Raw genomic sequence first — 26,893 nt, forward strand, 5'->3', positions numbered from 1 at the left:
TGTTCATTTATGAAATATTCATTTGTACATGCATCTTTGTCTGTTCATTTATGAAATATTCATTTGTACATGCATCTTTGTTTGTTCACTTATGAAGTATTCATTTGTACATGCATCTTTGTTTGTTCATTTATGAAATATTCATTTGTACATGGATCCTTGCTTGTTCATTTGTACATGCATCTTTGCCAGTTCATTTATGAACTATTCATTCGTACATGCATCTTTGCTTGTTCACTTATGTAGTTAACCCATCTCTTTTGCCCATATCTGCCCATCTGCGAGGTCGTAAGATAAGAACACCCACGAAATGGCTCGTATCTCCATCAAATGGGTTTTGATCAAGTGTAATCACAGTTTGATTACACTTGAAAAAATATTTCCAACGAAACCGCTCGTCGAATCGACAAAATACTTTTCCCGGGCACGATTGCGAGAATAAGTGAAAGCTATGACTAAATATGGCACCGTGTGATATTTACCGAATTGCGTAAGAGTGTACTTGATGGCTTGTCGTTGACGCGCATTAGTTTTCTTAAACACCTGGCAACGATCTCGCTGTATCTGCGACGAACGTCATTTGCTTCGTCATTCACTCCGAAATTCACCACCTTCTTCTTCCCTTAGTATCCAATCGATTCGACGATATATAAATCGCGCCACATAGCTTTTTTTCGCAATGAGTTTCGTTATCCTGCACAAGCGCGAATACACTCGAAAAGTAAAAGCGCGGATGTTCCTCCTATCCTTTTCTTCTTCGCCGTTTGCTTTCGACGATTTGCATTCGATACGAACACGCTTGGAAGCCAATCGATTCGGTACAAGTCGAGCAAAGTTTGTTGTTAAATAAAGACAGAGAACGTTTTAATTTGAACAACAGCCGACTAATAAATCAACGCGAAACAATTCAGGCCTCGAACAGCACTAAATTTATATCAATGCTGCCGAACGAAAAGATCCCCTTTCTTTTTCAACGAACGTTTCAATTAAATGAAAACTTCGCTTCCGAGCACAAGCTTCGCTTTCGAGTGTCCGCATTTTTGTTACGAACGCAGTATAATTATGGTAAGCGAGCGCCTGTTTCGTTTCTTGCTCGTACGAATACCGCCCGACATTTTTCGCTAACTTTCCTCGAAGCGACGAATTGATTTCGCTTTGTAGCGGTTGCAATGGCGTTGCTGGGGGTACACGAACCGAGGGAGTAACTTTGGGTAAACGGGACACTCTCAGATGAAATCGAACGTGACGGAGATAAAGGGAGCGGGGTTTTGAAGGGACTAATGGAAAATGTGCTAATACGCTTGCCGAACAATGTACAATAATTTGTATATAAGTCGAGCGACGTCGGGCAGACTGCCTTCAAACGACGAGAGATACTCCTTGATAGAATACTCTGTTGTATCTATACGATTCTGGGGCAGTTTTCGGCGAGCCTGTTCACTGGGCTTAGGGCCGGTGTTTAGTCTCGCGGGAAATGCCTCAGAACGTTTTACGAGTCCCGATCGTGCCCTTTTGCTTTCGATTTTCCACGTGGTTCCCGTTGTTTCGTGGTATCACGCCTCGTTTTTGGGGTTTCACGAACTTTTCCGAGCCGATTCTTTTCACGTTCGGTCGAGAGAGTTCCATTTTCCGTCGAACGGATTTTTTACACCGTGTCGGCGTCGTTGGTCGTTAAAAATGACATTTGAACAGTCCTCTGCTGCGAGCCGGATTTTTTAATCGTATCCCGTAGCGTATATGCGTCGTTGTCGTTGGTTTATTGTATGCGTACGCACGAGGGGTAACACCGTCGAGGTACGAGCTTCTTTACGTACGCAAATTGTTGCTTGCTTCATGTTGTACATTTTTTCGTACGTGTAAAAAGTAATATAAAGACTGTTTTCGCTTTCCTTCTATTTTGTCAGTGGTACAAGGTATGTTGTACGTATTTGATGTATCATTTTTATACATATTTTTCAACGCTTTCGTGCAGTGAGAGCTTCACGTGTTTTACTCTTTTGTCGTAGCCGTTGTTGCTTGTTTAAAGCGCGGGGAAATTCTGGGTCGGCTCGGTTCGCCATTTTCTAATCCGTGATCGAAGAGAGTCGAAGTGAACGCGAAGGAATTTTTTGGAGATTCGTATGGTTTCACCATTTATTCGTCGATTAATCATATTAGGATTTTAATAATCGGATGAGAAGAAATTTGTGCGAGGAACTACGAAACGCACGCAGTACGCGATAATATAAAAAGATATCGCAAGCAAATTTCGTATTACAATATCTTCAGATTTACCGAATGAACGCCTTGACACTCGGATTAATATTCGAGAAAATTTCTGCCGCGATTAAATTTTGTTTATAGATTTTGGGAAACAGTACTTATCGTTGTAACTTCGTCGAAATTCAAAAATTAGATTCGAATTTGTTTTCTTCGACGCTTGACCTTTTGGAATCAATTATTTTTACTTCTTCAACGAATAGCACCAATACGTGGATGACGTCGATAAGTTTTTAGTTAGTTGTTTCGGCGTTAAGGGTAGATAACACAACCTCGAACTGATATACTTTTAGAAAACAGCCACTCGCATTTTCCAACTTTTGCTAGTTTTTCGAATTCGGTGAAATCCTTTGGCAGATATATGTTTTCAAAGGGTCCACACTTTAAGAAAATGCAAAAAAAAATTTGATACGCATCGCTAGGCCAGAGAATACCATCGCAATCTTCGTAAATAGGCACTTGCATTTTCCTATTCGAGTTGGTAGATTCCAAGGCGAAATAATAATTCTTTAGTCGGTCGTTTTAGCGTTAGACGAAAGAACGGCATCGGTGAAAATCGACTCAACGCGAGAAAGTAGGAATGTTGATTTCCCTGTATCGTTAAAGGGTGATCTTGTTCGCGACTCGCTACGAATCGAAGTTTGATATTCGATAGGTCTCGATAACGATTTACAATACCGCTCGAAACCATCGACAGTTCGCAGATACTTGATGCCTTTCGAACAACACCCTGTACTCGTTCTCCATAGAGACGAAACAAAGTGGAACTCGAGATTCTTTTAAGTATCGAAACCGTTTCATTAGATCTCGTATTTCTGGGCAGGAATTTTGTTTCTGCGTTGTATAATTTGTACATAAAGAATTAATTCTACAGTAAAGACTGGATAAAAGAAAAGTCCTGGAAAGAAATCGGAACCCAAACGTTGCAGTTATCCAGTCGAGGTTTCCGTTCTGTGTTTACATTTGGCTCGAGTCGAACGTAGGAAGGGACAAAGGGTGAAAGAGAAAAAGATTCGAGGAAAGAAAGCAGTCGTCAGAAGTGTATCAATCGGTTAGGATCATATTACAGTACTCGTCGAGTATCAAGGGAATAGCCATCTTGTACTTATCCAGTCTTTAGCCTTCTAAATCCATTTCGTACAAAGTTAAACTACGTTTCATAGAACGGAAGCGAGTGTCCGGATGGTTTCGAACGGTATCTCGACGCGTTCGAAGTTGTAGAGGGTGCACGTCCTGCGGTAGGTATGAGAGAGGATGAGAGACAGGATGATAGAGTATTAACAAAGGTAGATGGAGACGGAGTCTTTTTGTTTTGCCCGAACGAGAGCGATGACTCCGTTTGACCGGTTGTACCCGTCGCTTTTCCAGGTGATAGCTGTGATATCAATACTCTTTATTGTGCTTTCGACGATCGCACTAACTCTCAACACCATTCCTAGTATGCAAGTGAATGATGAGAAGGGGAACTTTCAAGACAATCCGCAGCTCGCTATGGTGGAGGCTGTGTGCATCACGTGGTTCACCCTCGAGTACATGCTTAGGTTCAGTGCCTCGCCGGACAAATGGAAGTTCTTCAAAGGCGGTCTAAACGTGATCGATCTGTTCGCGATACTGCCGTATTACGTGTCTCTGTTCCTGCTCGAGACGAACAAGAACGCTACCGACCAGTTCCAGGACGTGCGCAGGGTAGTGCAAATCTTTCGTATTATGCGAATCCTGAGGATCTTGAAGCTGGCTCGCCACTCTACCGGGCTCCAGAGCCTCGGCTTCACGCTACGTAATTCGTACAAGGAGCTGGGACTGCTGATGCTCTTCCTGGCGATGGGCGTCCTCATATTCTCGAGCCTCGCCTATTTCGCCGAGAAGGAGGAGCCCGGGACCAAATTCGTAAGCATTCCAGAAACCTTCTGGTGGGCGGGCATCACGATGACCACCGTCGGATACGGCGACATCTACCCCACGACCCCGCTCGGCAAGGTGATCGGCAGTGTGTGTTGTATATGTGGTGTCCTGGTAATCGCGTTGCCCATTCCCATTATCGTTAACAACTTCGCTGAGTTCTACAAGAATCAGATGAGACGGGAGAAGGCCCTAAAGAGGCGGGAGGCTCTAGAGAGGGCCAAAAGGGAGGGCAGCATCGTGTCCTTTCATCACATCAATCTGAGGGACGCCTTTGCCAAGAGCATGGACCTCATCGATGTCATCGTCGACACCGGTAAGCGACGGACCACGGGGACGGTACACGGATATTAAGGGTGCGCAGAAGCCAGAGCCAAACTCCGAGTTGACTTCATCGACAGTTGTGGAAAAAGTAGGAAACTCCGGGACAGGGACGAAGAGGGCGATAGAACAATTGCAGGAGAGAGGAGGACAGGGCGATTAAGCTAGCATGATTTTTTTCCAGGATATCGAAGCAAAGAAGCAATATTTTCTAATAATTCTGGTTTTAATATATACGTTACACTTTGGCGGATGCCAAAGGCCTGATTTTGCAATTTTGGCCTTAAAACTTTATAAACAGTAAAATGAAGATAGCAAACGTACTGTTTATACAGTTTATTGTTTATAAAGTTTTAAGGTCGAAATTGCAAAATCAGGCCTTGGAGTCGCATCCGCCAAAGTGTAACGAATATATTAAAACCAGAATTATTAGAAAATATTGCTTCTTTGCTTCAATATCCTGGAAAAAAATCATGCTAGCTTAATCGCCCTGTCCTCCTCTCTCCTGCAATTGTTCTATCGCCCTCTTTGTCCCTGTCCCGGAGTTTCCTACTTTTTCCACAACTGTCGATGAAGTCAACTCGGAGTTTGACTCTGGTTCCTGCGCACCCTTAACCCTTTGCACTCGACGAGCTGACTCTCAGTCACCGCTAGGTTTCCTTTAGGTTTCATTTCTTTGGAACCGAAAGGTGACCCGATTCTCAAATCTCAAATTAAAGATCTCATTTTCGAAGTTAATCTAAGCTTAGCATTCGTGACAATAGAATGCTAAGACAATAGTGCCGAGAAAGCATCCCGAGTTGCTGATAGATACCAGAAAAGAAGGCCTCGAGTGCGAAGGGTTAACTCTTTGCTCGGGAGTTGGCGAGGGTCCGCCGAACTAGAGGGAACCGAGGGGACAGAGGATTACGATTGGTCCCCCTAAACCTCCCCAATGTACCGCCTTTCTTTTCGAGCAGTCACACTGCAAACTCACAAGGGGGCGGTAACTCAACCTGGTAACTCAACCTGGTAACTCACCCCGGGATTTCGATGGCAAATTTTTCTGGTTATTCTACAGGTGAAAAAAAAGAGATACGTGTCTCGACGTTTCATTGAATAGGCCTTAGTTTCGGAGTAATAAATTTCTGAAAATTGAAATTTATTTTTCTTTTTTTACTTTGATGTTACTTTATATAGTATGTGCGGTATGTAAATTTTCGAAATAGAAATTATATTATCGCGTTATAAACATTAATGCGGGATTAATTTCAAGGGACTTTTAAGTCAAGTAGTAATATTTGAAATAATAATATAAAGCTTAAATTAAAAATTTCATTTGGAAATAATATCAACGGTATCTTAAATTTCTAGTTTTTTAAACGATTAGTAGTAGAGGGAGAAGAGTAAACAGACATCGGAATGTGAATGTGAATTTTTTTAATTGGAAAAAGAGATTTCAATTTTCACAAATTCATTACTCTGAAAGGCTTGAAGACCTATTCAATAAAACGCCAAGACATGTGTCTCTTTTTTTTCATCTCCAGAATAACCAAAAAAATTGACATCGAAATCCCAGGGTGAGTTACCTGTGCTTCTCCTTAGTCGTGTTCCGATACCTGAACATAGCGACCCGGCTCGTTCGTTGTCTCTCTCGCTCTATCTTGTTCACGGCCTTCGTCACGTGGTAGCTTTTGTCTCGGCCAATTGAGCTGCCTCGCCGACTCCTGAGCAACGGACAATACATCTTTCCTTAAGGTAGTTGTTTCGAGATAGTCGCGGTCCAAAAGTATTAGTCGAAACTTTTCTAAAAGGACAGCCTTACTGCTATCGTCAAGTTCTCGCGGATACAACCAGAATTCTCTGGATTTAACGAATGCTATATAAGCACTTGATAGTAATATAATATTTACAAAGAAAATAAAACTTCTGTTACTGGTTTTTAAAATTATCAACTAAATATATCAAATAGGGTCGGCGAAATGATAGCACATTTTCAGAATTGTCCTATCTATTGTTTATCACTTATTACATACTTAGATATATAAACATAAAAGAAAAACATTTTATTATTTAATCGTGCGTCGATCAGTCTTTGTTTTCAATAACTTCTAACATTACACCAAGTTCACTCATCTCAAAATACAGAAAGAGACCATCGGTCATTTCGCCGACCGCATTTCGAAATCGTTATTGATAAACGATACATCGTTTTTCATAAAACCTGGAATGATAAATTAAAATCGACATAACGAATCACTCGTATGATTCATATTTAATCAAAGAACGATTGAGCAAAGTTTCGTTAAAATACTCAATTAAATACATCCACGGAACAACTACTTTAACATCTAGGACAATTATATTACAACGGCACGCCTCGTCTTCTCGTCTCTTCTTCGAACGCACATAAAAGAACCTATACAATCGAATGCCGCACCAACAATGGTCGCATTCAGTGGATACTTCCGTTGAATTTAACAGAAAATTTTCAACAGTGCAGTTATCTCCCTCTGGACACCATCTCCCGAGCGTTCCATGCTTTCTTTCGTGTGCAATTCGAAAAACAAACGAGACTATCGAGCGCGTTATCGTTAGACGATTAGAAGTTTCCAGGTATAATATTTAACTTTCACGCATCGCTGGAGATTGGACGATTTCCATAATCAACGTTAACAATTTATCAACTCTGACGCAAGAACGATAAATTTATCAGTTCTGGCGCAGGGAGGCGATGCAATGCGTGACTACACATACAAAGCACACTCTATTCGCTTCGCTGTAATCGACTTTCTCATTAATGCAACTGCACGGCATTCATAAGTACACGAGTCCCGACGGAAACAAGAGCAAACTTATCGTTGTTCTCGTTACGGTTAACCCACGGTAGAACATCCTTTACTCGAATTACCAGAGAGACGCGATGCTTCGGTTGATTAATTAGTCGTATCGGAATAATCGAGATTTTACTGTATCTCTCTTCGAAGATAGGATATTCTGTTTGGGAAAAAATCGTAACGCGTGTCTACCGTACAGTAGAAACTCCATTTACACCTTTACGTTCCTAAGCGTGAGGTCCCATGTATGTAAGTTCGGGCGGCGAGCACGAGCAACGTCCGCTTGAAAGCGTCAACTCTTCGCGCAGGAAGGTCTGATGGACCCAGGCGAGCTATCACAACGAGCGGCGAACACCTAAACGAGCACGGAATCCCGAAAAAGGCCACGCACCATCATCGCAACGGGCGGCCGACAAGGGAATGTCATAAAGAATTGAAAATACCAACCTCGACAATTTTTATCGGAACTTTGCGGAAGTAACTTCAATCGATTCCCGATGCTTCTACGATCAAAATGATATCTCACATCGCGTAAATCGGATTATTTTTAACGAAATTATATGCAAAATCTGATTGCATAATTGAAAAGTTATTTCGTTAAAAATAGTCCGACTTACGCGACGTGAGATATCATTTTAATCGGGAGAACACCAAGAATCCAATGGAATCGCGTCACGTTGACACGATGAAGAATAAAGAATTCGATTTGATCAAAAACTGATGAGTCGATCGCCCGTTTGACCCCAGACCCTTGAGCGAACCCAGATAGGCGTCTACGGTCTCGGTGAAAACAAGTATTGGGGCTCTCGCTTCGAACCACTCGAAAGGGTCGATTTTTTTGAGCGTTCGATCCAGACTCGCGTGGAATAGTTCCCATGCTCGCGAACCTAGACCATGGGCCGAGATCCAAACGCTCGTAAAAATCGACCTTTTCAAGTGGTTCCAACTACTTCCAACCGTTCGTCGTCGCATTTAGCGACCTTTTGCTCGCTAGTAGGAACGTGTTTTCGAACAAAATCCGGCGAGCACGGACAATTTATTGCTCGAGCACGAGCATCACATAGATGGGACCTCACCTTTACGTTCCTAACGCGACAGGAACGAACGTCGTCGTCGAGTATTTCGCTTTCGCAACGTTACTTCACGAGATCACGACCCGTTTGTTCGAGTGACTCTCCACTGATCCTGCGTCACGGTTGATGAATTGGTGGCATTACGAAGAAAACTATAGAAAACGAGGAAAAGGACACAATGGACACCGAGCCTGTTTTCAGGTCACGATATGTCCGGCGTGGATGGTAACAGCAAGGAGGGGGAATCCGTGTACGGACGCAGTCCTGCCCAGACCAGGTCAGGCTGTTATCCTAGCTATGAACGTTATACGGTCCCTCGTGGCGTCGTTGCGGTGCCTCGTCTTCCTGCTGCTTCTTCGGTCTACACTAACGAACAACCTACCACGCCGGACAGACCGAAGTCTAACTTTTCGACTAACGATCACCCACACCTTCATACTTGGAACGACCGCACGGCCCTGATCAAACAGCACCCGTTCTATATCAAGGTCGATGGCAAGCAGCTAACCGCACCATTCCAAAATCACGATATGTCCGACGTGGATGGTAACCAGTTATCGGTGTTCTCGCTTCCGCTACTGTCCTCGCGCAGCTAACGAACGCAGCCTACCACGCCGGACCTCAGTCACGAGTCACGAGGTCTTTCAGATTCGTTATACGTCCATCGACACCCCATTGCTCACCCGTCACTTGCAAATCATCGAAACAACTTTTCGAATAATCGACGACGTCTCGATCGAATTTTTGACGATCGTGACGTACACCGAGTATAAAAGTTTTATTAACGATTAGAAATATTACGAATTCCATTCCGAGATTAAATGGAAAAAAAGAATTCGTGATAAATTAGAAACTTGACAATACAAACAAGCTTATAAATTCGTTCGGTTTAATTGTCGTAATTACAAAGATATTCGATTAGTTAAAATTGTGTGTACGTAATATTATTAATACGAGATAATAACTGGTAACGAAAACTGTTTCGACGATTTTCAAGTGACCCCTTCATCACACTCAGCACGATTCAATCGTACGCGATCGAACCTGCGTCACGGTTGATAAACTTATCGTTTAACGCCGAGGAAACGAACGACAACGTGGACGGCAAATTTGTTTTGCTATTGTCCGGCGTGGTGGTGGTAGATAAGCGGGAATTCCACACCCAATTGGATTTTTTTGTTTTCATATTTAATTTGTTTAAGGTCGCATCAACGATACAGGTTATTAGCGATCAACTTGGAATTTCTGAGTGTTCCTACGCGCATCTAGAAAGTAGAAAGTATTCGAAACCTCTCGACTGAAAGGACGGACCCTTAAAAAATTCGATTTCCGCGATATTGACAGTGATTAACTTACAGTCTCTCGGTAAATAAAATAACACGCGTAATAGTACACGTAATAGACCCTCAGGGGCTGTAGCTACGTTTGATCGCAAATGTAACTACAGTACGGGTTTGGCGATCCCGAGGTACCCGAGCTGGAAAGGGCCCAGTGAGCCCCAGAAAATAATTATGGGGGTACGCGCAGTTGTAGGTAAATTCAAGAATTTTCTTTCGCAATTTAACACGTTCACGCTGGCTACACTTATGGTCAGTGTAAGAAGTATTCGTACACCAAACAATTTAATAAGAAGTAAGAGGTTAACATTAAACATTTATTATTAAAATAAACGTATGAAATTTTATTGGTATTATTATTATTAGTATTATTATTTGTTGGACTTTTACACCTCAGCACGAGGATTGTAGGGTTAAAGACGTTAATAATAATCGTTAAGACACGGTAAGATAGTTATATTTGAACACATGGAGAATATACACCGTGAAAGCAGTAAAAACGGAAAACAGCAGGCACAAACAAAAAACGCGCGGACAAGATGCCCGGCATCTGAATATGCATATGCATATGCATATGCTGACGCGCTAATTAGCCGCGAAATTCAACATTATTATTATTGGTATTATTATTAATTGATTCCTGTATGAATACTTATTAACATTGACTGTATGTCCCGTCGTGCGGCGTGTACCACCGGTGACTCACGTTCGCGTGTCAATCATAAGACGTGTACCACCGCGCCGCCCCCATGGCTAGACACAGAACTACCAACGCCGGCGTGAACGCGTTAAATATTAGGTTGTCCCAAAAGTTTCTTTCGTAATGTACACTCAATTATTTTGTACGGTAGTGTTTATATAAATAGATAATCTAATTTCCTAGATGTTGAAGTTGTAGCAGTAATGGAGCAAAATGAATCGTGCACAATTCAATAATGTAACATTAGACATAAAATATTGTGTATGTATTACTTATTAATAAAACGAAAGAAACTTTTCGGACAACCTAATACATATTTCAGTGAAAAACGAAGAGGAATCTCACAGTGCTAGTATTTAATAAAAAAAAAAAAAGGACTAATCACGCTTTGTTTTTCATTAAGGTATATACGCAAGTCGTGAAAAAATAATTCTAGAATTTTCCCTACAAGCGTTACTCGCCGAAGGGGTTTTCCTCCCCAATCCATTCTAATCGCACGGAAAAGCGGAAGGTTCGTTCGCGTCGCCAATATTTTCTTCGAATTCGATTTCTATCTGGCAAAACACCAACGATACGAATCGGTTGAAATTCTTCTATTTCCGTGCCAACGAAAGTCCGAATTCGCGCAAACATCCGTAGTCCGATTATCATTCGATACAGAGGCACAGAATTAATTTTTACAATTTTGCCGCCGCCACCTCCCGTCCTGCTGCATGTCCCCGCCTAACTATCCAGCCTACCACGCCGGACCGAACCGAGCCACTTCTACTCCCATTTTACTTGTTACCGATACCAGCGAATCTACACCGCTGATCGCCTCGATATAAATCGATGCATGCCTCCAATCGGTACACACGTGCTCCCGATCGTCGCGAACTACTCGTCGCGAACTGCTCGTCGCGAACGATTCGTCGCGGATCGCTTGCGTCACGGTTGATAAAACCGACGGGCATCGTGAAAGACAGAACGGACGCGGAACCTGTTTCCAGGTCACAATATGTCCGGCGTGGATGGTAACAGCACCGAGGGAGAGTCCGCGTGCGGACGCGGTCCCGCCCAGACCGGGCCAGGCTGTTATCGTAACTATGAGCATTACAGTCTCTCACGACATCGTCGCAGCGCCTCGTCCTGCTTCCCAAATTTGCCTAACGACCTACCGAACACCCCGGATAGCCCGAACCGTCGTCTATTGGACTTTGCGCAGAGCGTCCCTGGAACCCAAAACGACGATTACTTTCACGACGACGTGCCGGCCCAGCACGTGAACCAAGGCAATACCACACCTAGCGTAAGTCCCTGCCGTGACGATCTCTAACAAAAAAAAAAGAAAAAAAAAGATATCGATATGCGAATAATATCGATTACGTACTTCTCGATGTATTCGTTTATGTGTACGCGCCTGGAGAACTAGGTATCCGCGGGCATCTGATGATCCTTTGACCCAGAGCTGGCCGAAACCCCGGGGCCTCGATCACCCTGATTTTCTCCGATACGTTTCTCTTGTTTCCTTCGAGAACGTATCGGTCTCGAGTCGGTCGAGGGGCCCAGGATCTCGTCCGACTCTGCTTTCGCCTAGTCCTGTCCGAAGTTGCTCCACGGGAAGCGTGACGGCTTCCATTCGCTGTTTTACGCGTACGCTATGCACGGTGAATCCTCTCTAAGAGACGCGTGACTTCTCGGAGCTGCTAGCTCGGAGCTGATGTCGAGCAATCGCGAGGCGAGGTGTAACTACAGGCTTATCGAGAGGGCTCGACTTCGAAATAATAAGTTGTTAGATTACGCGATCGTTTAAGAATGTATTTGAAATATAGGGGTCGGGGACAGAATATCTTAGAAATATCTCAGGAGACAGAAATTAGTGTAATTTATGGAAGCAATTTTTGGCCGTCTTTAGAGGAACTTGATAACCTTTTGCACTCGAGAGGTGACTCTCAGCTACCATTAGGTTTCACGCAGCAAATCTACAATACCTAATGTTTCTTTAGGTTTCATTTCTTTGGAGCTCCAAGTGTCGGTAAAATAATTGTCGGTGAGGATAAAGGTGATCCTATTCTTAAATCTAGATAGCTTAGAATTCATGGCAGATACCAGAAAAAAGGCCTCGAGTGCAAACTTTTTTCTAAGGGGTTTGGGACCCGGTGTCTCCTTCACTCCTATCGTTCAGTTGCACATCGCCAATCAAATAAAACGCACGTGTTCTAGTAAACCATTCAAACAGCCGAATTTACCTAAACTCGATTCGGTCGCGTCAAGTACATTCCGGATCGACACCATAGTGTATATTAATACGTAAAGTGTATAGTGTATATTATATCGTGTGAAATTTTGATACGTAACTCGACAAACCGCCTCGAGTCTTTAAGCGACAGTAATTGCTTTTACTAATCGCGGATGTCTAAGTGGCGTGGGCGGCCCTTAGACAGGATTCACCGTGCATACATCGATGTGTCGTTACATGTGTGGGCTTAACGCGAGCATACGTGGCACCTCCCGTTGGACAGGACTGCTTCAACCAGATTGGGTTCGATTCTTCTCGAATTTAGTGAAAAGGTATCGTTGGTTGCATCACTTGGTCATTTCTTTTCCCTTCTTTTCGTTTCTCTTTCTTTTTTTTTCGAATACAATTTCGTTTAATCGACGACAACCGTACGAAATGGTACGAAACGGTACGAAACGGTACGAAATCGAACGTTTTTGATTTGTTTCTGGCGGAAATGCATCGATCGTGATTTTCACTGTCACTTAAGAAACGCACGTGAAGAATGTAAATACATTGATCGGAGCTGGCAAAGTTACTTTTCCTGGACGTTAACCTCTCGAGGGATATCGACGCGTGCGCGTACGTTTAAATTTGATATCAAAATTATTTATGATCCGAACGAAACGTGTACAGTAAGGACTGGACAAGTGGAAGAAAATCGAGACACGACATTACAATTGTCAGCGTTGAACGTAGAAAAGTACAGAGAGAGTGAAAGAGAAAAAGGTCCAAGAAAAAGAATCAGTCTGTAGAAACGTATCGGTGAGACAATAAGTAATGCAACGATAAGTCTCACCGATATGTCGGTTAGAATCGTGTTACATCGCTCGCTCGCCGAGACTTGCACTTATCCAGTTCTTACTGTATCTATTATTTCGTCAAAGAAAAATTCGAGCCCATCTGTACAGACAGAATCGTTCATAAATTTCTGTATAATATCCGCACGTGGCTATTAGAGGCACGACTATCGAAACACCGGAACGATCGCATTGGATGCAGGGCTAGTAGTATAGCCTGACTTTGGTCAGACCTGAGGACATAGACCGCGCTCGATCGCGTCACGCTTCAATCTCGATACTCGACTCGTGAAATGTATGTACAGGGTGTGAATATTACGGGTTAGGAATATTACATGCAAACGGGCACGAGGTGATTCTTCGTGAAAAATAAGCAGAAGAAAAGAATTGTAGATCAAATTTTATCGTTTGTCACTTATCGTTTAGTTGTCGAGAAAATACACTCGTGTGCAATTATGGCCAAGACCATACCGTTATATATGGATTCAGTTCACAATAACATAAACAAAATAAGTAGAAAACGAAAGAAATTTGCAAAAAGAAATAAATATTTATTATATAAAACTAACCGTGCCCCGCGGTTTCACCCTCGTGGAGTATTATTTATTTTATATGTTGTTTACGTTCGACCGACAGTTGAAACACGTCAACACCTTCGTGAACCAGTCAGTGACTGTCCTTTTACAAATATTGAGATTTCGAATTGAAACCTTATTTTTATCAAAATAATATTATCATAATATTTGTAACAAAATCTCCTCGACAAATTTTGTTGAAATCTGTTCAGCGGTTCAGGCGTGAAAATGTAACAGACAGAGTTACTCTTGCATTTATAATATCAATGCAATTATGGCCAATTATACCAATAATATCGGTATATAAAATTGTACAGTTTACGAGTAGAAGAATCATTATCGGCGACCCATGATCCATTCGAAGGAACGTGCATCCAATGACATCGTTCTTGTTTGGTATCTGTGTAAACGTGTTTTTGCCGAATAGCCTCGGTGCAGGTTTCATTTCACGTTCCGAGAAGAATTGTTTTAGCGATACTCGGATCACGCAGAACGACACGATGTACCCCCAAGCACGCCTAGTATGAACAGTTTTTCATTTCTTTTTTTTTTTTAACGAATACATATGTGTAGAAAAGAAAGCACGTCGAGAGCATGCTTCGTGGTCGTTGTTAATAATTATCGATACGAATTAATTCGACACGGATAGATTTGTCCCCAAGTACATGTTTCTTAAATTTGAAAAGTCAACGAAATACTTGGGAGGACTATCTGCGGTGTTCAAAGTAAAATAATCGTAATCGTTGTTGTTCGAGTTACGGTGTACTATGCGGAGACAAAATGTTGGAGTAGTATAATCTTCTCGATAACGTCATAGAATTCTACATATATTACGATCTATACTATACCGCAGAATTTCAGATTATACCGTAACCAATCAGACCCACTGTCCAAATTCTCGTCTCCGGCACAGTACATATTATTACGAATTATTTCATTACGCACGGAAACGATACGCTGGTCGGCAAGGAAATTAGTCGAACCATGGAAAGCTAAATCTTTGCGCGAGAAATTTGCGATTTAGAAAATTTGTCGATGGTCGCTTGAATTTATCGTCGACTAAGAAATTAGAAGGCACCAGGCTAACGTGTGTCACGCGTGCACGTCGCACTCGAATAATCTGCATCGGCTGTAATCTTTTCGCCACTCTACAATCACGAGCAGGACAAATACATAGATGATTAGTCGTCGGTGTGTTTCCTTCGGTTAATTATTATTTGTTCTTGTCACAAGAACGTTCGCGTTCGATGTTCGATGTTTCTTGATTTCGATTTACTTCGCGTTCAGTTTTCGTTTCTCGATCGTTCGTCGATCTTTCGTTCCAGAATCGAACCGCGATTCAGGAACGTTGATTTCGATCGGATTTTCTCTTCCATCTTGGTTTCTCGCGCGCACGACCAATCGTACCTACAGGGTGTCTCAAAAGTCGGGGAGGAGCCGGAAATGGGGGGTAGCTGAGACGATTCTGAACAACAATTTCCTTTGCAAAAATGTCGGATGGGGCTTCGTTAAGGAGATATTAAGAGAAAACCCCGACCAATCGGAGCGCGCGTAGATCGTTCGAGCGGCCGCGGTAGCGAAGGCTACGCGCTGGCGGCCGCGCTTGTACGCGAACAAGTGACTCGACGTGCATCGAAGGACATTGACGCTGCCGCCTAGCGCGTAGCCTTCGCTACCGCGGCCGCTCCAACGGTCTACGCGCGCTCTGATTGGTCGGGGTTTTCTCTTAATATCTCCTTAACGAAGCCCCATCCGACATTTTTGCAAAGGAAATTGTTGTTCAGAATCGTCTCAGCTACCCCCCATTTCCGGCTCCACCCCGACTTTTGGGACACCCTGTATAACCTATAACGTTGCACGCTCAGTGTTCGGCGATCTTTGTAAGAAGTTACTGTCCAGATATTAACGCATCGCATTGTCGAATACTTTCTTGTTCCGAACCGTAACTAGATTCTCAAATAAATGAAAAAGAATACGGTACGAATATCCCATTAACGATTCAATCGCGTATTCGCGATAGCGTTGGTTACATTACTGGACAGAATGACGCGACGGGATTGCGATTCCAACGCACACTGTAAAAAGGAAAATGAAAAAGAAAGTTCATCCAATCGCTCGCTTGTTTCTACGAGATTCGTTTCAACTCCACGTCGACACATCTCGCACGAATCTCGCAATCCTGTCGCATTCTACGCAACTGGCTGCAATAATACCATTCGCGTGTCTATTTCCTCCCTTCCCTCTTCCCGAAAAAAGGATTTTAGGATTAGGATTTGAAACGATCATCAACGAATCGAGAACTTGATCAATCTATTGGGTTGTCCAGAAAGTTCGTGCCAATTTTTAAGAAAAATTCAAAGGCACGTTTGAATTTTGTTATATATTTATTGAATTATATAAATACCATTTTGTTCCACGACCTTTCTACCTTTTAAGGGATGCACCCATGTTAATCGTTTTCAACCATTTCAATGTAAACAGACGTGTACCACCTACCAAAGATCGGCACGGATTTTCCAGACAAACTAATAAATTAAGATCGACATCGATCGGTTAGAGTTCGGTTAGAGATAATTATTGCAGGCAGAGGTAATGTCACTCGTTACCCCCCAAAATAATACCTTCTTCAGAATCATTCATTCATTCGCATTTGGCGGTAATTTTCTCACGGATTTAATGTCGGTGTGTTACAGGCAATGTCCGACAGCGCGCATTGAACCACCATCGTTGAACAAAGCCGCCGAAACATTCGTCTCTCTCACACACACACGAATTTTCCTGCTACTGTCGGACCTTGCCGAAAATCTCGGTTCTCTCTGTTCGCGCGTGTGACGGTCGATCGATTAATAATAACGAAAAAGACAAAAAAGAAAAAGAAAAAGACTGAGAAAGGGTTACGAAAATTTGCGATACAATCGAGCAAACTCGACCCTTTCGATCCCCTCGAGAAACAGCGACAAATCGAATGCTCGTTTCGAAACGAGGAACTCGGATTCACGGTGAATCGTTCGCCCTCTGAAAAGCTTCGAAGAAAACCTTCGAAGCGTTCTCGCGCACGACGAAAGGTCCGTCAACCTTTCCTTTCTTTTAGTATTACTGGCAACGTCCGACACGATAGATTGCAAAGTTTCTCGTGGCGAATGGACGGGCCACGTGAACGGCGACGACCAAGTGCGTAGGACAAGAAAGAAACTACGTGAATGGACGGTAATCCGGGGTGTGTGAACCCAACCGCGGATATACGTCGACGTCGGACCTTGCCGTGTTCGATCCGAGGAAAAGACGCGCTTGCTCGACTCTCGAGACACTTTGTCGCCCTAGTAACTTCTCTGCGAGGGAACTCGGGCTCTATATGGCCACGGTTTACCTTCGAATGCAAACAGACATTTGGGGAACGGAACGAGAAATTAGCTCGTTGATAAGAGGTGCGCGGTGTTACGAGGCAAAATTCAAGAAATTTGTTCATTATTTGAATGCATATTTTAATGAAAAAGAAAGAGGAGTCTTACAGTGGTGATACTTGATATAGAACTTGATATAGAAATTCGGTCGAAAACGAGCCATGTCTGCGAATTTTTTCGAAATAATGTATTGCGCGGATCCTTAGAAAACTCGCGAGGCGTTTTGATGGATATTTGGTGACAACTAGACGGCGGACTTTTATGCATTTACAGGGAATTTGAATGTGCAAGAAACTGCAAAATGCACACAGTATGGAAGAATATGAAAAATATTGAGGGTAAAGTTCGTATTGTAATGTTTCCAGAGTAAAATAAATTCCTATTTAGGTTCAATTTTTGTAGGCAATTTTTGTAGGCAATTTTTGTAGGTGCGTTTGCCAAGATGTTATTTTGCATAAAGATCCACAGTCTAGTGATAATAAATCATTTTTGTTTCCATACAAAATTTTACATAGAAAGTCATGTATGTAGTATCGAACCAGAGATGGGCTAAACCCTAGGCTTCGAATAAATCTGAAGTTTACCGATGTGTTTGTCTCGTTTCTTTCTCTGGAAAATGTTTAAAAGAGGAAATCCTCCATACGACGAACGTATAACCGCGGCCAGCTCCTCCGTACGGAAAGGGTTAAGATATGTATTTAAATTGTGAAAAGAAAAAGTTTCTTGAATATTGCCTGCAACAAGTGCGTGTACCGGGTTAAACTTTGAAGTGTAGAAGTACAACGAGGTCACTGTTCTGCTGATTGAATTACGATGCAGTTTATTGGGTTGATTCGTTTCTAACTTCCGCTGCGGTTAATAAATAATCATGCTTACAGAGAACCGCGTGGAGGTAAGAATTTTTCATTCACATGATAAATGCGAATAAGGAATGATCGACGATTGTGGTTATTAAGATTTTGTTTATTAAGGATTTTAATCGATTATGATTAATTATATAACGATATATTCGGAAATAAACTGTAAACTAGGAAATGGAAGTTATTTACGAAGCGACTCAATGATTGAAATTCGTTGTAATTGAATTACTACGTGATTAAAATACAGTGGAATTAAGTAATTGAAATACGATGTAATTCAGTTACATTGCGTTTCGATGGTGTAGTAATTCATTTACGTTGCGATCGAACTGCACGATCGAAACGTATCGATTAATTCGATTTCTGATTACTCGACAGCCATGACTAGACTGTGGTATGTTTATGGGAATGCGTGAAAATGTAGAATGATGGGCACAAATGCAATAATATACCAAGTATTAACGATAAAATACGTATTACGATGTTTGGAGCGTAACTTTTATTTAAATCTCAATTCATCTATAAAGAAAAAATGTGAATTTGTATAAACATTCGCAGTCTAGTTTCCTATTAGCAATTCTACGAAGCATCGGAACGATAGTGGCCATATTGCCCCGAATTCCCTTGCGTCTTTTCGTTCTATTCACTATTTCTGATTTCCATCATGCCATGTCGCTTAACGTTCATTTCTTTTCCCTCATCTCGTGCCTTTTTCGATCGTAGACACATTCTTATGATTCATGCGGTTGGAAGACACGTTGTCTCGTATTATCACGGTACACCGTCATTGTTCTTAACCCTTTAGCTCGTGGCATATCAAACATGGACGCTAGCATCCCCGCGTTTTATTTCGGACTTTTTCATCTACGTTGATTTTGGTAAAAATGTAAAATTGCCTGTAGAAATTATTTTTCGCTTCCTCGGACAAAACGGTGGCGTACTTCATTAAATATAATGCGTAACTAATACTATTTACGAGGAAAAGAATTCCTAAAGAAAAGAAGAATTGCTTGTCTTTAAAAAAAAAGAAACAAAAATCGTTTCTAAAAATTATTTTCCATTATTTCCATTATTTCTAATTATTTGCAGAAAAAAAAATACCCAAAGGAAAGGAGAATAATGGTTTCTCGAAGAAATATATTTGACAACAGTTTCAATTGCTTGTCTTTAACCAAACAAGAACTAAAATTGTTTCTAAAAATTATTTTCCATTATTTTCATTATTTCTGATTATTTGCAGAAAAAAGAAATACCCAAAGGAAAGGAGAATAATGGTTTCTCGAAGAAATATATTTGACAACAGTTTCATAACTCGTCGAGACGTACAACTTTCGTTTAAAATTTCTATTCAAATAGACACTTGTCACGCATTCGACTTAAATTATCTTTAAAAAAGAATGGAGAAGAAAAAATGAAAAATCACGAGCCAAAGGGTGCAAGTCGGTCGTGTGGTTTTGTTTTACTCGTTGGCAGCGGTAGTTCGATCATGCTGCGCACTAGGTGCATTCGAAAATGCGAGCTGTAGCCAGAGGTACGCTATTGTGCTCTGAATTAGGTTGCTTCGTTGCTCGATCGCTTGTCGCTCGCGTACGATTACTTTGTATGATTGTAGACGTGCGTTTTATATCCGATTAGAACAGACAAATAAACATAATGAACAAGAAGAAAAAAAAAAGAAAAAAGAAATGAAAACACCGAAAACGTTTCGCTTTTGTGCACGTTGTATCGCCATACACGTTTCCAACAGTCACGATCTGCTCGGCTCGATCGTGTCATCTACCGAAGTGAGACGAATTAAACCTAGTTGTATACACGCGATATATATTGTCAATGACGAAACGTTCTTTACCATTTTATAAATTGCACCAGATACCGCATCGCACCTTAGCGTCGATTAGTTCCGAGACCCTCGCTCATTCTCGTTTAGGCCCGACTAACGGGGGTGAAAAATATCGCTGCTGAATTTACTACACAACGGACGATTCGCGTAACACGATTCGCAATTTCTAACGCTCGAGGATCGATTGACGTTCGAAATTCTCGCCTATGATTAATCAGTTAACGTTCGATAGTCTGTATTATCGCGATCACGACGGTGATCGGGATTGGTTGTTCGAAACACTGCCTGTACATGTACATAACGTATAACATTGTATTACATATTAACACCACCAGCTGTAAGGATTCGGCAACGTAAACGTAGACCGATAGTTTGATTATCGTGCAGTCGTAACGTTCTATTGTTCGCGTGTCTGGCATGATCCTTAGGCGCGTGTTTAATTGTAATACGACGCCGTTTAAACGTCCATTCTAATGTTAGGAGTACCAAGTTCTTCTTGTAATCGAATAAAATCAATTTTCAATCCGACTCAGTGATTACTTTTGTGCGACTCAAAAGATTTCATTCGATCGCTCGTGGAAACCTCGAAGCCAGGCCGTCGACGCACAAGTTAGGGGCGGGTGACGTAATCGCGTCGATTCGGTGGACTGACTTCGAGGATGAGATATAATACGAGAGGAAAACGTTCAAAGTATTCGGAGTATTTAACCCTTTCGACCGGTGTCGATATACAGGGTGTCCCGTATGCCATTTATTCTTCTACTACTCGAATTAATATGTGAAACATGCCCCCAAGTGTTAGAAGAAAAAGTAATCTCTCAGTCACTATATATTTTTTTTTATTTTTTTATTTGTTTATTTATTAAATATTGACATGGAACGACCTAGTATACGTGCGTGTGTCTCAAGTGGACATATCTGGTTGCCATTGGATAAATTAGAGTCGAGACTCGCGGATACGTACAGTAAATCCCATAAATATTCATACTCTCTATGTCTACCGAAAAAGTTTGACCAAATTAATAAATGGTTTTGATTTTACCAAATGAATTTTTCATTATAAATATGGATATGAACAAGCTTATACTTGTATATATTTATGTATACATCATCATATTTATACAAACGTACATTAGGAAACAATGAAATATAAACAAATTTCAATTTGTGTGTTTAAGGGTGTTTAACTTGAACAAATTTTTCCAATAAACATAGAGGGTACGAATTATTTACGAGGCTCACTGTATGTTTAAAAAATAACACGAACGTCAATTACGTCGAGGCAATTTGATTTTCAGCCGAGCTTAATTCGATGCAATTAATTTCTAAAAGAGTGAAAAATATAATTCAAATGGAAATCGTCCGAGCCGAGAGGGTTAAATTATTCAAAGAATGGGGGACGTCTCGTATCGCTGTTAGATCCGAGCTCGATGGTGACGACTTCGAGGATTCCCGAGACGCTCTCTCCATTTTAGATTAGAATGTTTCATTTTCACATTCTCTGCGACCACTCTGAGAATTTCAACCCCCCGTAGTTTAAGAAGCTCTATAATTGCCCATGCGTGGATTTCAATTATTTATTTTGGGGAAGCACGTACTGAAACTAGAGTAGAGATGAGCAAAACCCTAGGCTTCGAATAAATCTGAAATTTGCCGATGAGTTTGTCTCGTTTCCTTCTTTGGAAAAATTCAAAAGAGGAAAAGAGACAAACGTATCAGTAAACTTCAGATTTATTCGAAGCCTAGGGTTTTGCCCATCACTGAACTAGAGTTACGAGTGATCGAATACAGGGTGTCCCAAAAATGTTGAAGGTCCTTGAAAGGGGTGGTTCGGGGGGTGATTCGAAACAACTTTTTCCTTAGCGAAAATGTTAAGGAGATATTAACCGTTTGCACTCGAGGTCTTGTTTCCTGATATCTACCAGTAACTCGAATGCTAAGCTTAGATTGACTTGGAAGACGTAGCTGGATTCGTGATCGCAAAATAATTTGAGATTTTATTGCACCTTTTACTGACCTTTATTGCACTGACAATCATTTTATTGGCACTTCGAGTTCCTAAGAAATGAAACCTAAACAAATATTATTGTTGGTTGATTTACTGCGTAAAACCTAGTGGTGACGGAGAGTCGCCTCTCGAATGCAAAGGGCTAATAGAAAACCCCGACCAATCAGAGCGCGGTACACTAGCGAGTACCGTATACTACTGCGGCTGACTAGCGCGTACCCTATTCTACTGCGGCCGCTACCGCGTAGTTTATACTACTGCGAGCCCTCCACCGCCATCTTCCCGTTCTGATTGGTCGAGACTTTTCTGTTAACATCTCCTTAACAAAACCTCGTACAACATTTTCGCTAAGGAAAAAATTGTTCCAAATCACCCCCCGAACCACCCCTTTCAAGGACCTCCAACATTTTTGAGACACCCTGTATAAATACACAGAATTAATTTCTACCCCTTAACGTATCTTCATAAAAAAAAGTTTACACATCAATTTCGATACTTTTACTACGCTTAATCTTCGCTTTTCCTTTTTTTTTCTATCGTAACATGTATTTAAACGTTGAGAAAATAGTCACTGAACGTTGCCAATGAAAGCTGCGTGCGTCCCTTTAAATTCACGTCGATCTTGCGGCCGATCACCACAAAGTGTGGGTAAATGAGTGTTTACACCTATCGAGAAATTCAGATCTGTTATGAGCCATTTTACTGTACGCAGTGGGTCTGAAAGGATTATTGAAGGATTAGCGAAGGCATATACAGAACAGCAGGTTCGACTAACCGTTCGCTTTAGATGTATGAGCGTTTACGATACCTCGGTTCCGGCGTAAGTAACGAAAAGCAAATTGTGACGTCCGTCCACACACGATGGAGTTTTGTTTAATTTTCGCTACGATGCGTTTCACTGTCACTTCGGTTTACATGCCTCGATGGAAACACTTTTTATCACACGTCACGTATCGTTGGATGGATGCTGGCGAATTCATAAATAGTGGTATCGATGATTCGCTGCGAGCGTGTTCTAGGGACCTTCCTTGAAATTTAACGGGAAACTTCGTTTTCATAGTTTTATTACGGTTTTGTTATGCTTTCGTGAGAATGATTCTCCGGGAGATTTCGGATAGCGTTAGGACAGTGTTTCCCAAACTTTCGTTCGTATAGAATCAAATTTCATTGTTATTTTTTCATAATACATCGTATCGCTAGGTTTGTTTTCTTTTTAAATATTTATAAATATTTTTATTAAGAGAAAGAGAGAGAATTTCCAACTGTGCACGAGTCTCGAGATTTACTCGTTATCGTTTAATTTTGCATAGAATTGCATCGATCCTTGTTGAAAGTGCAAAATGGCACAGAAAATTTTAACGCTACATCGTTATTTTTATATTTCATGTTTCTTTCTTCTAATGAGAAGTTTGAGAAGCACTGTCCCAAACGACATAATCGGCCACGAATACCACGATTTATGAACCCATCTACGCATCACACGTTTACTTTGTTTGACAAATGAACACAACCGTGACACATTTACCTTTTCACCCTTAGATACGAGAAGTTTCTCTCTCTGGCTCCACGTGATCATACGTTGCCTCGTTTTAAGCCTTTGAAGCACCCGTGATCAAAGGTGCTTGCTTTCGATGTGAGATTACGCAAGGCTGGGGAAAAAAAGGTCTTCACGGAAATTTAAACGCAATTTATACGACCGTAACCCGAATTCGTTTCGCAGTCGAAAACGACCCATCTTCATAATTCTCGCAATGTTTCCTCGTTAGCGAATATTTTCAGGTGAACTAATTAAATATCGGATTCGCGCGAAGCGGAACGAATCCCCGTGAGGACTTTGGAACGCATTTAACGACGAATTTTCTTTGCGATAAATTTTATTCGGTTTCTATATGTTGGGGAAAGACCAAAATTATTACTACGGACGATTTTTCTTGAATGCGTGCTTCAAAGGATTAATTGTTGGGTTGTCCAAAAGGTTCATGCTTATTGATCAAACTGTTATCTAACAATAAGACCTGCCCTAATGCCAGGTACCGAAAATCGAACAACAAATGTCTAAAAACCATTTCGTCTCATTTCACAATCAAAGTCATATGAAAATGGCAAAAGTTAACGTTTTCCAAACAAACTATTTTGTAATGGTGTCGGAAGTATCACTACATGCACATCTGTTTCTAATCGCATTTTGTTTGGTTGGGGTTTAGAAAATGGGGTATATTCCGATCGGGTTGATTTTTTTTATCATAGGTAGCCCTTCACTTGGGGATTGCAATGACGGCCATCTTGACCCATTACTAACACAAACACACACACACACACACACCAGGGGTCAGAAACTAAAATGGTTCAAAAAGTGGTTTTTGCATCGGTGAATACATCATTTTCAGTTTCATTTTTTTACGTGGAGGAACATCACAGCACCAGGACAAAAATCTACTGCCTGAATAGGTTTGGAATAGTTTTTGGTGAGGGGTGGCAACATTCAATACTGTTAATGTGTATATACTGTCTGACTAGGTTTGGTGTAGTTCTTGGTGTGCCAGCAATATTGAATACCGTTAATGTACATACTGTCTACACAGAAGTACTGTCTGACTAGGTTTTGAGGTAGTTTTTGCCAGCAATATTGAATACTGTTAATGTACATACTGTCTGAGTAGGTTTGGTCTAGTTTTTGGTAGGGGCTCACAATCTCGAATACTGTTAATATAAAAAAACTGATGTTCTTCCACGGAAAAAAAGAGTTAAATATAATGTATTCGCCGATATCGGTGCCTAGAACCACTTTTTGGACTATTTCAGTTTTTGACTCATGTGGGTCAAGGTGTTAAGGGTCAATCTGGCGACCATTGCAATCCCCAGATCGAGTTCTACCTATGACAAAAGAATCATCCCGATCTGTGGACAGCCCATTTTCTTAAATCCAACCCTTCGTTTCCTTCCACAATCAAAGTCACATAAAACTGACAAAAGTATCCCAGTCAAGCCGTTCTAACAAGCATCTAACATCGTTCGAAGTGTCACTTCACAGAGCCTGTACCTCTGTCGCCAATTATTCCAAGAGCTGTCCTAACGCCAGCTACCGAGAATCGGCACGAATTTTCCGGACAGCCCGACACATGTTCGCTAGCTCGCGAGGCGGTCGAATCATTTCGCGTCGTGGCATTCATTATAAATCATCGTCGTCCGCGACCGTGGAAAATTCTAATCGGAGCGTAAGTGACCGCGTTTTAAAAAGTTTACCCGCCTATTAATAACCGAAACCGACGCGTTCGAAGTTTATTTCCGCGGTTACAGTTTGCCCGCGAAGTTATATTTATCCCGGATAGAGATCGAAAGTAAAACGAAAGAAGAAAAAAAAAAAGAAACCAAAGGAACAGATATAGCCACCGAAACGACCGTGTTTTGTTCGAACGACAGAACGAAATGATCCGATCGCTTCCGACCCCGATGAGCCCGTGTGTTATGTAAAGTAAAATCGGAAATTGTGTGTGTGACATTGTAGGATGAAGAGAAAAAAGACAGCAGAAAATTCGAGAAAAATGATGAAATACCTAGCGAATTCGAGTGTTGCTTTTGTACTACGAAGGTATTTACGATCACTAACGTTCTTCCTTAGGCGGCACTACATACACCAATGGGCTGTCGAGGGAGTTGATATCGGAAATGGGACAAACCTCTACGTTTATTTAATTTTCATACATCACTCTTTTCGTTCAATTCCATTTCTTTCTTTCTCGTCGATTTTTCCTTCGATCGTATGTACGTATGTACGTTTAAACAAAAAAAAAAAAAAAGAATGAAATTTTTTCCATCTTATCTCGCCTGGATACACCGTTCGAGATCGCGAGGGGATTCCGTCTCTCGTTCGTCCTCGTGGCTTACGTTTTGTCTGTCCGTCGTTGTTTACGTTCTACATGCCAATGCACGGTGTTCGTATATAGTCCACTGGGTGTATGCACTGCCTCCACCTCACCCACGACCCGCCCACCCCCAAAGACCCTCGTTCACCTCTTCAAACACCGCCACCGCCTCCCCTCCCCTCCCATCCCCTCCCCTCCTGCCCCTGAACAAAGCACAAGTTTTCCATTGACACGATACCAGTTCATTCAAAGCTTTAGACGCAACGTAGCTCGTCCATTAATTTCGTTTGCGTGTATACTCGCAGTATCGTAGGTCAAAGCGCAGGCATCGTTTGTTGACGGCAATTCGCGTTAGAAGCGAGAATACGATGCTTTTCAGCTTTGGGCAAACCTTTTCACTTAACACTTTACCGACCGTTAGCGCTTTGGACGTGTAATTACATTAGATATAGTATAAACTGGACTTTTGCATTTAATTGACAAAAAAAAAAATGAAAAGCGTCTTTGAAACGATGCTAATAGATGAAATAAACATTGTGTGTGATACTAACGTTAGGAAAATAACAAAAATTAATAGATACCGGCGACACTTTGAAGTTTGATTATTCGTGTTTCAATTTTCTCGTGGTTATAAAAGTAACGATTTTTTAACATTTTAATCGATTCCAACAGGAGCTACAGCCATTCGTGTACTGAATATTTTTCCTGAATATTTAAGCCATGCTCTTTAAGAATGTACTTAGAAACATTAATTCCTAGCATAAACAAAAAGGAAAAACAATAGTCCTTAACATGAAAATCATAGTACACGAGAATGTATGTACTATATACAGACTTATTTCTTATTTTTGTTTTGTTTTAATAAAATTCCATACGGACAGATT

General features: G+C 41.4%; 1 protein-coding gene across 3 annotated transcripts in view; it reads left to right on the top strand.

Moving 5' to 3' along the window:
• The window catches only part of LOC128877564 (potassium voltage-gated channel protein Shab), a 51,633-nt gene that overhangs the window by 5,420 nt on the left and 19,320 nt on the right, over positions 1 to 26,893 (top strand). For 2 of the 3 annotated variants that reach the window (XM_054124968.1, XM_054124969.1), the window contains exons 2-4: positions 3,628 to 4,474; positions 11,395 to 11,693; positions 25,652 to 25,735. In XM_054124968.1, coding sequence (XP_053980943.1) covers positions 3,628 to 4,474; positions 11,395 to 11,693; positions 25,652 to 25,735 — 1,230 coding nt within the window. The remainder of the gene's footprint in view (positions 1 to 3,627; positions 4,475 to 11,394; positions 11,694 to 25,651; positions 25,736 to 26,893) is intronic. The other variant, XM_054124970.1, reaches the window with a different exon arrangement.

The sequence above is a fragment of the Hylaeus volcanicus genome, chromosome 5 (assembly GCF_026283585.1).
Source record: "Hylaeus volcanicus isolate JK05 chromosome 5, UHH_iyHylVolc1.0_haploid, whole genome shotgun sequence".
NCBI lineage: Eukaryota > Metazoa > Arthropoda > Insecta > Hymenoptera > Colletidae > Hylaeus > Hylaeus volcanicus.